The sequence below is a fragment of the Natator depressus genome, chromosome 17, assembly GCF_965152275.1.
Source record: "Natator depressus isolate rNatDep1 chromosome 17, rNatDep2.hap1, whole genome shotgun sequence".
Taxonomy (NCBI): Eukaryota; Metazoa; Chordata; order Testudines; family Cheloniidae; genus Natator; species Natator depressus.
The window spans coordinates 16,597,008-16,609,749 of NC_134250.1; the positions used below are offsets into that span (position 1 = coordinate 16,597,008).

The 12,742-nt window shown below is 45.4% G+C and overlaps 1 protein-coding gene across 1 annotated transcript in view; it reads left to right on the top strand.

The window, feature by feature from the left end:
* MYBBP1A (MYB binding protein 1a) overlaps positions 1–12,742 on the top strand; it is an 81,014-nt gene that overhangs the window by 6,061 nt on the left and 62,211 nt on the right. The window contains exons 7-12 of the mRNA XM_074974556.1: positions 3–170; positions 1,308–1,425; positions 7,184–7,473; positions 8,434–8,541; positions 9,923–10,048; positions 12,099–12,305. Of these exons, the coding sequence (XP_074830657.1) occupies positions 3–170; positions 1,308–1,425; positions 7,184–7,473; positions 8,434–8,541; positions 9,923–10,048; positions 12,099–12,305 (1,017 nt within the window). The remainder of the gene's footprint in view (positions 1–2; positions 171–1,307; positions 1,426–7,183; positions 7,474–8,433; positions 8,542–9,922; positions 10,049–12,098; positions 12,306–12,742) is intronic.

Consider the following 12,742-nt stretch of genomic DNA (forward strand, 5'->3'; position numbering starts at 1 on the left):
AGGCTTGTGAAGGTTTTGAAAACTGCTGCCAGGTCTGAGAAGAAGGATAGGAATCTTCCACGTGTCGGGCTGGACTTGCTACGAGTGTCTGTGAAGGAAGGCGCCTTTGAACTCTTCTGGAAAGAAGCTGTAGAGAATGGGCTGCTTAAGGAAAAGTCGGGTCCTAATAGGTTTGTTTTAAAATGTCATTCATTGTTCTTAATATAATCTACTCTTCTGCTTCCTATCCGAACATGAATTCTGCTGCTGTATGGTAACTAAAACCTGACTAAAAAAAAAAAAAAAAAGAGGGGTGGGGGGGAGAATTTCTCACGAAAAATCTGTCGGGTTTTTATTTATTTATTTTTTTTAACCCAGATCTGATTGTGACAAACTGAAGAAGCAGCTTTGCTGCAATCTAGGAAATACTGCTTGAAGTGTGATGATGTTTCCTGTTCTTAATAACTGGGACAAAAATTAGGCATATGTGATTGTGAGGACCATGGAAACTGGCAGAAGAACTTAAGGGCAGATGTACAACCTGAAACTACTGACACTGAAATCTGGTCAATTTAAGAATTATAACAGTGTGTGTCTTAATGTGAGATTTGGAGGTGGACCAGATCCTGAAATTTGTGTCCATTCCCCTTTGTGTGTTACCATGAGCTGAATTCAAATCCTTAGACCGTATGCACTCCCGATTTGGATTTGACACAGAACTAAAAAGTATCTGTTGTTTCCATTTCTAACATGAAGGTGGTTGAGACGGCAAGAGTTAATTGTTTTAGCAAGTTTTCAGGGTAAGATACCAAAATATTTTCAAGAACAAAGCTCATCAGTCATCTGCTGTATTGAGATTGATGCTATTGAGATTGGAGCCAAAATCTTGTGAGTGGTTTTTTGGCACTGTTTAATCTGAACCTGGGTTTGTTCACAAACCTGCTCCCTGAAACCTGACCCGAATCCAGAGTCAAACACTGGTTCCTTGGCCTGTTGCTAAGGGATTTTGTTAACTTGCTGCGTGCAAGCTTCAGGGAAAAAAAGAGGCTATTTTCCAACAGGAGCTGCCCAAATCTTGTATTTTGGTGCTCGAATCAGCATCAGGATAGATGGGTGAATGCTCATTTTATGCTCTGAAGTGCCGTTCTTTTACAAAATCTGCCCACCTTAGAGTGCTAGGCTGGTAGTGTCCCTGTAGTCTTGACTGCTGTCCGTTTCTTTACATCTCTGTGAAGCACACACAGGTGGCTTTCTTTCTCTGCCCTGTCCTTGTGTGTGGTGTTACTACTGTGTCCTTCCCTGAGGGAATCTGTTCTCTTTCCACTCAGTTACATGTGCTATCGGTTGCTGGGCAGCGCTCTCCCACTCTTGTCTCTGGACCAGCTACAGATTGTTCTCCGAGGGGAAGTGATGCGGCACTATGGGGATCATGTGGTATCGGCTCAGGTAGGCATCCCTGTGAGGATATGATGCAACCCATGCTAAAGACCCCAAACTCAAGAGCAAACCCTACCTGATACAGCCATTTTCAAATATCGCATTACAGTATTGTTAGACCTTGTGTTGTTTAAGGCAGTATTCGCTGTAGGTATAGTGGTCATTATGGGCTGAATTTGGATTGTTCTTTATCTTCATTGTGTGTTAGTTTCTGGTCTTATTCCTCAACTGCTATTATTTTAGGCTGAGATTTTTCAAAAGGAGTCAGCAATTGCCTAACTCTTTTTATTAACGTTGGGGTAGAATCCCCATTCATAGAATCATAGAATATCAGGGTTGGAAGGGACCTCAGGAGGTCATCTAGTCCAACCCCCTGCTCAAAGCAGGACCGATCCCCAATTAATCATCCCAGCCAGGGCTTTGTCAAGCCTGACCTTAAAAACGTCTAAGGAAGGAGATTCCACCACCTCCCTGGGTAACGCATTCCAGTGTTTCACCACCCTCCTAGTGAAAAAGTTTTTCCTAATATCCAACCTAAATCTCCCCCACTGCAACTTGAGACCATTACTCCTTGTTCTGTCATCTGCTACCACTGAGAACAGTCTAGAGCCATCCTCTTTGGAACCCCCTTTCAGGTAGTTGAAAGCAGCTATCAAATCCCCCCTCATTCTTCTCTTCTGCAGACTAAACATCCCCAGTTCCCTCAGCCTCTCCTCATAACTCATGTGTTCCAGTCCCTTAATCATTTTTGTTGCCTTCCGCTGGACTCTTTCCAATTTTTCCACATCCTTCTTGTAGTGTGGGGCCCAAAACTGGACACAGTACTCCAGATGAGGCCTCACCAGTGTCGAATAGAGGGGAACGATCACGTCCCTCGATCTGCTGGCAATGCCCCTACTTATACATCCCAAAATGCCATTGGCCTTCTTGGCAACAAGGGCACACTGTTGACTCATATCCAGCTTCTCGTCCACTGTAACCCCTAGGTCCTTTTCCGCAGAACTGCTGCTGAGCCATTCTGTCCCTAGTCTGTAGCGGTGCATTGGATTCTTCCGTCCTAAGTGCAGGACTCTGCACTTGTCCTTGTTGAACTTCATCAGATTTCTTTTGGCCCAATCCTCCAATTTGTCTAGGTTCCTCTGTATCCTATCCCTACCCTCCAATGTATCTACCTCTCGTCCCAGTTTAGTGTCATCTGCAAACTTGCTGAGGGTGCAATCCACACCATCCTCCAGATCATTTATGAAGATATGGAACAAAACCGGCCCCAGGACCGACCCTTGGGGCACTCCGCTTGATACCGGCTGCCAACTAGACATGGAGCCATTGATCACTACCCGTTGAGCCCAACAATCTAGCCAGCTTTCTATCCACCTTATAGTCCATTCCTCCAACCCATACTTCTTTAACTTGCTGGCAAGAATACTGTGGGAGACAGTGTCAAAAGCTTTGCTAAAATCAAGGAACAACACGTCCACTGCTTTCCCTTCATCCACAGAGCCAGTTATCTTGTCATAGAAGGTAATTAGATTAGTCAGGCATGACTTGCCCTTGGTGAATTCATGCTGACTGTTCCTGATCACTTTCCTCTCCTCTAAGTGCTTCAGAATTGATTCCTTGAGGACCTGCTCCATGATTTTTCCGGGGACTGAGGTGAGGCTGACTGGCCTGTAGTTCCCAGGATCCTCCTTCTTCCCTTTTTTAAAGATGGCCACTACATTAGCCTTTTTCCAGTCGTCCGGGACCTCCCCCGATCGCCATGAGTTTTCAAAGATAATGGCCAATGGCTCTGCAATCACATCCGCCAACTCCTTTAGCACTCTCGGATGCAACGCATCCGGCCCCGTGGACTTGTGCACGTCCAGCTTTTCTAAATAGTCCCTTTCTCCACAGAGGGCTGGTCACCTCCTCCCCATGCTGTGCTGCCCAGTGCAGTAGTCTGGGAGCTGACCTTGTTCGTGAAGACAGAGGCAAAAAAAGCATTGAGTACATTAGCTTTTTCCACATCCTCTGTCACTAGGTTGCCTCCCTCATTCAGTAAGGGGCCCATACTTTCCTTGACTTTCTTCTTGTTGCTAACATACCTGAAGAAACCCTTCTTGTTACTCTTAACATCTCTTGCTAGCTGCAACTCCAGGTGTGATTTGGCCTTCCTGATTTCACTCCTGCATGCATGAGCAATATTTTTATACTCATCCCTGGTCATTTGTCCAATCTTCCACTTCTTTTAAGCTTCTTTTTTGTATTTAAGATCAGCAAGGATTTCACTGTTAAGCCAAGCCAGTCGCCTGCCATATTTACTATTCTTTCTACACATCGGGATGGTTTGTCCCTGTAACGTCAATAAGGATTCTTTAAAATACAGCCAGCTTTCCTGGACTCCTTATGCATCCGATGAAGTGAGCTGTAGCTCACGAAAGCTCATGCTCAAATAAATTGGTTAGTCTCTAAGGTGCCACAAGTACTCCTTTTCTTTTTCCCCCTCATGTTATTCTCCCAGGGGATCTTGCCCATCAGCTCCCTGAGGGAGTCAAAGTCTGCTTTTCTGAAGTCCAGGGTCCGTATTCTGCTGCTTTCCTTTCTTCCTTGTGTCAGGATGCTGAACTTGACCATCTCATGGTCACTGCCTCCCAGGTTCCCATCTACTTTTGCTTCCCCTACTAATTCTTCCCGGTTTGTGAGTAGCAGGTCAAGAAGAGCTCTGCCCCTAGTTGGTTCCTCCAGTACTTGCACCAGGAAATTGTCCAAAACCTTCCTGGCTTGTCTGTGCACCGCTTTATTGCTCTCCGAGCAGATATCAGGGTGATTGAAGTCTCCCATGAGAACCAGGGCGTGCGATCTAGTAACTTCTGCGAGTTGCCGGAAGAAAGCCTTGTCCACCTCATCCCTCTGGTCCGGTGGTCTATAGCAGACTCCCACCACGACATCACCCTTGTTGCTCACACTTCTAAACTTAATCCAGAGACTCTCAGGTTTTTCTGCAGTTTCATACTTGAGCTCTGAGCAGTCATACTGCTCTCTTACATACAGTGCAACTCCCCCACCTTTTCTGCCCTGCCTGCATTGACTCACCAAAAATTGCCTGCATTGACTTTGATGGGAGTGGAGTTAAGACAATGCTGAGCACTTTTGAAAATCCCATCCTTAATCCTTATAGTTTCTTTTTATTTTTCGTGGTGGGCTAGTGCCCAGAGGCCCCCATTAGGACCAGGATCCCATTGTGCTGGGTGCTGTACAAACACATTTGAAGACAAGGTATAAAAGTGTCACGGATTTTGGTAAGTCAGGGGTTCCCAAACTTTTCACTGGCACGATCCTGTTTTAATTAATAATTTCCTCTTAGGACCCCAGAGAGCCCATGTGCGAGGTAATGCCGCACGGAGGATGCCATTTTGTAGCGCAAAATGGCGTCCTCCACCCAGCAAGACTTCGCAAGAACTGTATGTGCGAGGTCACGCCGCATGGAGGACACTACTTTGCTCTCCAAAATGGCGTCCTCCATGACCTCTCACCCACCAGACACGTGAGATCACGCTGTGCGGAGCAAAACAGTGTCCTCTTTGTGCGTGCGCGCGCGCACACACTCACACGATTGCTGTGACCCTGTCTGTTTATGGCGTGACCCCATTTGGGTCAGAACCCACAGTTTGGGAACTGCTGTGTTAAGTAGTTTACCATAAAATTGTTAAATAATTTGGTTGGGGCTGAGGTGTGAGTTTCATTTGGAAAGTCACTGTAAAATTCATCCCTTTTGGCTCCAAGAAAACTAAAATAGTCATTTTTTGAGGGGAACTCGCCAAAAAATGGTGCTGGCTAGGCTTTGTGGGCTAACGCAATCCTGTTGCCCTTTGCTGTGGACACAGCAGTCATTGCTCTTTTCTTTTTTGGGGACAAGCCAATGTTCCAAGCTTCCATTGCTGGTATCACAGCAGCAGCTGAAGTCTGCAAGTGAGGGTATCAGTGGCACCTTCTTGCTTTTTTTCTCTAATATCTGCAGATTGACAGTTTTAGTACATCTTGCTCCTGTTAGCCCTGCAAAGCCAAGACAGTTGTGGGAGAGTGGACTGAATTCTGTTTCTCTTTGTGCATCAATAGACTTGTTTACTAAATTCTGTTCCGTCATCCTTGTACGAGGCTATGGGATTCTACAGGTGACATGGAAGGCCTAATTCGAAGGCATAGAAATAAATGCTAATTAATTTTAATCTCCAGCACCTTTATTACTAGTTTGAGCTTCCAATCCCAGGTTAAATTAGCAGGGTTGGCTGTTGGGAAACTACCGCTGGATTCTTACTTTCCTCCAGGTCACCGGTGTAGGTTATTGGAGACTGGGTGCTCGTTTGGTGATTCGCCTGTTCCTAAAAACGTATCAATCCATTATATATATTTATTTTTTCACTTGTAAAGTCACCACATTTGATTTTGTTTAATCAAGAGACAACCAACATGAAACCCCTGTATCCCGGTGCTACTCCACTTTCAGCATAGAATCACATTTTAATGAAATTTTTCAGGGTGGTTCTGCTGATTTTGGGGAATACTGACAGTGGGAGGAGCTGACTAATAGAATGCAAATGTAAGCTTATTCAGATGTGCTTTGCAGACCTTTCTTTCTGAGGCATATGTTTTATGGCCAAATGGATGTGGCTGCAGATTAATTACCTGTTAAATTTATTGGCTTTCTAGTCTAGGGGAAAATTCAGTCTTTAAATTTCATTACTGCTCCAGCTTCCCTCATATCACCGTATTGATCTTGACATTTCATAAAACAATTTGTTTAATTCACTTAGAAAAGTTGCATTATATGGTTGGAATGGAATCACCGTTCTTTTCCCCTTCAAGCTTTCTCCAGATATATTTTCATTCTCTTCACAGCACAGTTGAGCGAGCGGGGATGAATGTACGGCATAGTTGAAACGCTGTGGGTTGTAAAAGACCATCACGAAAATGGGATAAATAAATGTGTCTGGTGATGCTGGCCTGAAAGTTCTGACCCTCGCAGACTGCTGTCTGTGTCATTCTAGCATATACGGCGTCTGGGTCTGGGATCTAGTGTCAACAACGCTCCCAGACTCAACATTTGAACCATTTGATCTGCACAGCTTTCAGAGAATTTGGAAGAACAGGCCACATTTATATGTGCTGTGTTTCTACTGAAGGAAGCTAAAGCAGTTCTCACAGACTTTTTGGGCAACACTGCCAGCTGATGGTTCTTAAGACTTCACCTATATCAGTCCATGTAGTGTCTGATTTACCAGGGAGGGAGGGCTACTTGCAGTTTGAGATTAAGGTTTGGTGAAATCCAAGATCAGTGGCAGGTTAGAGCATGCAAGACTCCATTGCTGGTAGGTGAGGCAGTTTGGTCTAGTGGATAGAGCACTGGACTGGGCCCCAGGAGACCTGGGTTCTATTCTTGACTCAGCCACTAGCTTCGTGGGTGACCTTGTGTAAGTCGCTTCCCTTCCCTGTGCCTCAGCTTCCCCATCTGTAAAATGGAGCCGATGAGCTCATTGTCCAGCACTCTGTGATATACTGATATCTGATAGATCAAGCTAGCATGTAGGGCTGACCTGACCACTGAAGGGGTGAGTGGCTTGTGGGGATCTGGTGTATCGGTACTGCCCCGGTGAATGTTCAGACCCAGGATGTACCAAGCGCAAGTACAGAGCAAAGTCAGTTTTGTACAATGACTGTGTGTGCATATTTCTCTGTCTCCATCGTGCAATATGGTGGGCCATAACCTGCTTGTGTTGACTGTGCCTTTCAGCTTCCGGACCGGTTTAAGTTCGCTCCAGAGATGGAAACCTATGTTAACTCATTCCTAGAGGGCTGTGATGATCCAGAGAAGCAGTTGGCAGTGATGATTGGCTTCTCCACTCTGACCAATCAAGGCTATCCAGTTGTGCCCAGCTTCTGGAAGGTGGTGAAACACTTGCAGACTGAAGCGTTGCTGAAATATGTCGACTGGCTCAAGAGGATGTTTCTTAGGCCAGAGTTTGATTGCTGCTTAGATTTCACCACCAGCCGACAGAAGCAGAACCAGGAGAAAGTAAATATGTGAGTGTATTTACAGCACAGCTCCCTCCTCTCTCTCAGATGCGTGTGGTATGCATCCTCCCATGTTTAGCTCTGTTCGGTTGGCCTGGAGGAGATGTGGGGCATCTACAACAGCTGATGCACTTTTAGCTGGTCCTAGGTCAGGAGCAGCTTGTGTTTTCTGTTCCCTTTATCCTTATTGGGAAACCATAGAAATTTCCTATTGGGAAAACCTCCTGGGAAAATTGGGGAGTCTCTGTAGGTGGTCTTTCTCACTGAGTCATTACTGTGCTACTAACCCAGCTGGGCACTGTGTCGCTCAGTGTCTTTTCAAACTGAGATGTAAAACTTAGGTCCTGATCAGTTGTGTTACAGCACTTTGTGTGACAGTTGGAGCACCGGTCAAATGATAGTTTGGGTAATGCTTATTTAAAATTCCAACTGCACTCCCTCAATTTTCGATGAAGTGAAGGATAGGGGCCTGTCTGTCTTAACTGTTACTGTGGTGTGGTATGCCAGCATGATGCTTCACCCCAGACATGGGCAAAGGCTTGTAAAGCATTTTGTGATCTTCCCGGGTTAAACACACTATGTCAGTATGTTGTACTCTCTTTGTGAATAAAGATCTTCAACCATAGGAACATTCTTGCTTTTCTTTAAAGCAGTTTTTGGTGGAACACAGAAGCTCACTGGATCAGAATTGATCTGAGTTCATATTTGTTTATAAAGTGCATTTATACCAGCTGAAGAGCAAATGTAGGTCGCTTAGGAAAGGTACCTTTATACATGCACCTGTCACTTCTTTCTGCATATGTGTCAGTATATGCTGCATTCGAGCTGATTTCTAACTATATAGGGGCTTTGAGTTGCTAAAAGTCTACACGGTATTCAGATTCTCATCACCCATTGTTTCAGTGTTTTCTTATCCAGTGCAGTGTCTGAGCTTCTGTTTTATAATTGTATCCATTTGCTTATTGAAAGGACCCAGCACCGAGTGGTTCGGCTGAGAAAATGGATTATTGCCCGACTAGTCAGCATCATTGACAGTCAAGGGAAGAAGGAAGAGGATTTGGTGACAGATGTTGTCAGGTGAGAAGGATTTAAAGACTACTTAGTGTCACCCAAGGGTGGGGTGATTCTTGCTAGAAGGCTGGAGTGGTACTAAAGCAACTGACAAGCAACCTTGGGCCAGTCACTTACGGTAAAAAGATGGAGGAGTACTTGTGGCACCTTAGAGACTAACAAATTTATTTGAGCATAAGCTTTTGTGGGCTGAAACTGACTTCATCGGATGCATGCAGTGGAAAATACAGTAGGAAGATATATATATATATATATATAGAGAGAGAGAGAGAGAGAGAGAGAGAGAGATAGATATAGAGCTATAGATATAGATATAGATATAAAACATTCAAAGTTATAACATTCAAAAACCAGTCGGAGACCACTTCAGTCTCCCTGGTCACTCGATTACAGACCTAAAAGTCGCAATACTACAACAGAAAAACTTCAAAAACAGACTCCAATGAGAAACTGCTGAATTGGAATTAATCTACAAACTGAACACCATTAACTTAGGCTGGAATAAGGACTGGGAGTGGATGGGTCATTACACAAAGTAAAACTATTTCCCAATGCTTATTTTTTTTCCCTCTACTGTTCCTCACACCTTCTCGTCAACTGTTGGAAATGGGCTATCCTGATTATTACTTCAAAAGGTTTTTGTCTCTTGCTGATAATAGCTCACCTTAACTGATTACTCTCGTTATAGTTGGTATGGCAACACCCATTTTTTCATGGTGTGTGTGTGTGTATCTCTCTTCCTACTGTATTTTCCACTGCATGCGTCCAATGAAGTGGGTTTCAGCCCATGAAAGCTTGTGCTCAAATAAATTTATTAGTCTCTAAGGTGCCAGTCCTCGTTCTTTTTGCTGATACAGACTAACATGGCTACCACTCTGAAACCTGTCACTTAGGGTAGAATTTTCAAAAGCACCAAAATCACTTAGGAGCCTAACTTCCATTGATTTTCAGTAAGACCTAGGTTACTTAGGCACTTCATATGTGCTTTGAAAATTATACCCCTAAACTTTTAGGCCAGAGTTTCCAAAGGTATTTAGGTGTCTTATCTGCATCTTCAAGCACCTAACTACCTTTAAAAAGTTGATCTTTGTGCCTAAATGAGTATTGTAGTAATAAAAATGATGTTGCAGGGTGTTAAAGGCCTTTTTTGAGGTACTGAGCACCCTCCTCTTCCATTAACTGCAAGTACCTGGCAGGGTCGGGTGCCTATAGAATTAATGAGGCCTAATTAAAATTTGTGAAGTGCTTGGAGATGCTTGGATGAGAAATGCTAGATAAGCACATGCTGTTTACAATATTGAATTTGCTTTTTGTAAAGGCTGCTTTGTATAGGTACACAGAACCCAAGTCAACTCTTCATTCTGCTCTCTTCCTTTCTCCTCTCTAGGTTTTGCTTCTTCCATGCTTTCTTCGAGACCCAGAAACCAACCTCTGAAATACCAGAGACGAAATCCCTCCCCTCAGTACCTCTGGATGGACAGTCTCACTCGACAGCTGCAAACTTGTTTTTCAGGTATGGACTTTGCCTGCGTGCATTTAATGTTAGAAGTTGATCTCCTTTCCAGAGAAAAGGAGCATATTATTATTTATTATTTGTATTGTCCATGGCTGGGGCTTCTAGGTGCTAAGACAAGTACCCCATGATAAGTAGTGTACAAACACAGAACAAAAAGATGGTCTCTGCCCCCAAAGAACTTACAATCCAAGTGCCAGGAAACAATGGGACAATATTGTCTAAATAGACAAGACAAACACAGGGTAGGGGAATGGGTAGAACACACAAGCAGAGTGAACAATGTGATGGTGGGAAACACCATGTGCATTCCACCATTTTTTGGGGGGAGGGGGTACTTAGGAGAGTGTCTGCTAAATGGGGGGAAAAAGGGACGGGGGAGGGGGACAGGACAGGACAGGTGTAGAGTGAAACTGAGGTGAGAAGGGAGTGGGAGGGCTGGCGCCAACAGTCCATCAGCACAGGGCTCCGACAGCCAGAACATTCTGGAATTTTGACTTGGAATGTCCTGAGGTCCCAGCTTTGGCCGCTTCTGAGGAGTCTCTGGCTGGCTTCTCTGGGGTAGGGGGAAGGCACTGCCTTTTCCTAGTGCCTCCGGGGGTGTGTGTGTGTGGTGTCTCCCCTGCACAGTTGTGGGTCCGAGAGGGATGTGGCTGGACCTCGTATTGCCCCCTCCCCTGCAGTACGGCAGTCCCTGCTTTGGGTACTTCTGGCCCTACCAGGTGCGTGGCAGGAGACAGGGGTTATTGCACTTCTGTTGCATGAAGTGTTGTGTGCTCGTGCATCAGTGCAGCCATAACTGAAAGCCCTTTCCTTAGAGGTCTTGGGTAAAACTTCCTAGAAATGCTTAAGCGTCTTCTGAACACAATAACTGACCCAAATTGTATCTGTGCTGTGCTGAGGTGAGGCCAGATTGCCTTTCTCCTCCAATTTCAGTTTGGCTCCTATTGACTGGCTGAGGGGAGCGCTATTTATGGACTCCAGAGAGGTGGGTTTTGTTTTGACACTGCAGAGCCTGGCAGGGTCATGTGGCTGCTCTCTGTTGCCTGCCAGTGGTGTAATACAATTCCAGTGATCCAGATTCCCTCGATCCCAAAAGCCTAGTTATCCGAATCCACAGTGTGTTCCAGTTGTAGCCCGTGTTAGTTAAGATAAGTATCGGTTTATCTGACCACCTGGTTATAGGCAAGTTTCGTCTGTCCCATTTCTATGAGCAGGAGTGTGTTGTTTTGGGGACCTGCTGATTGGTGCTCCACTCACTCTGCCTATTCTTAGGCAAAAGAAATGGAGTATTGATCTCAGGGACATTGCTGCAGCTAACGCTCTTCTGTCAGGCGATTGAGAGGCCAGGTGCTCAAGTGCCCCTCTGTTGGAGGTTGGGAGGAGGAGGTGGCGGGAGTATGAGTGGAGCGGTCACTTTGCAAAGAATCCTGTGAAGCGTTGTGGGATAAAGGGTTTGGGGAAGGATGGCCTTGTGGTTATAAGACACTGGACTGATAGTTGGGAGATCTGGGTTCAATTCCCAGCTCTGCCACAGACTCCCTTGATGACCTTGGGCAAGGTACTTAATCTCCCCTGTGCCCCAGTTCTCCATCTGTAAAATGGGGATCATGCTTCCTGTTACGGTCTACTTAAACAGGACAGGAAGTCCTTCAGGGCAGGGACTCCTCTGACTTTGTGTTTGTACAGCGCAGCTGGTTTTGGTTGGGGGGTTTAGCTACAGCTGTAGTACAAATGGGACCACAGAAGCGAACTGTGGCTACATTTTGGGCCCTGGAAGCAAAAAGCTTGCAAACTGATGTTAAATTAAATAAATCTGTGGAGCTACCCAGAAAGGAATAGAATGAGTGAGCCATGTTTTCAGACCAGTTCGTCTAACTCATCCCAGCCATTGTGGTGTTGGGAACGGATGGTGGAATAAATCAGGCTCAGTGGGGCGCTAGTCCATAATTAGTGTGTCTTGATGCTATAATAATCCAGTAAAACTAATGAAAACAGCAGCATTTCTCCATGTTAATGTGGCTCTCTCTGCTGTCTGCTTGCTTTTCAGTTTGCTTCAGATTTTAAACTCTCTGCCCGTGCTGGGAGACACGGCAGAAGCTGTAGCCCTGAGGGAGAAGCACATCCATGGTGTGACTGCAGACAGGAACCTGTGGATCTACCTCATTATCCAGTACGCCAGCGTCCTCCTGTCCCATGAGAAACATGTCAAGGCTGTGACTCCTTTCACCGCTGAACAGAGGGCTGCTTGGGACCGGTGAGAGGCTTGGGAAGTCTGTTGACTAACTGTGGGGATGAGGAACGGCATTGGGAATGGCTGATGCATGCAGGAAATTGAGGCTTGCTTAGCAGAGTGCAAGAGATTTGGGGAAAATGGGCTCCATGAGTGTGTTTGCCCAGTCCCTTCTGTTGGTGTCTCTAAGACTGTGAGTTATGCCTCTGCTTTTGGGTCAGATCGTCCTAGATCAGCTGATTTGTCTAGGCCGATGGGTATGTAACATGAGACAGTGGAAGCTGCCTGACTGAATAAGCATCTCCTCCACTCTGGGTGAAGCAGCCTGTATCTGCCTGCTTAGTGTTTGCTGAGGGTGTATCCTAGATGTTAGAAGTGGATAAGCCCTGATAGGGCACCTAGTCCAGTGACTTGTCCAGTGCAGGATTGTTCCCTATTCTGTACTATGCTTTTTATTGCTT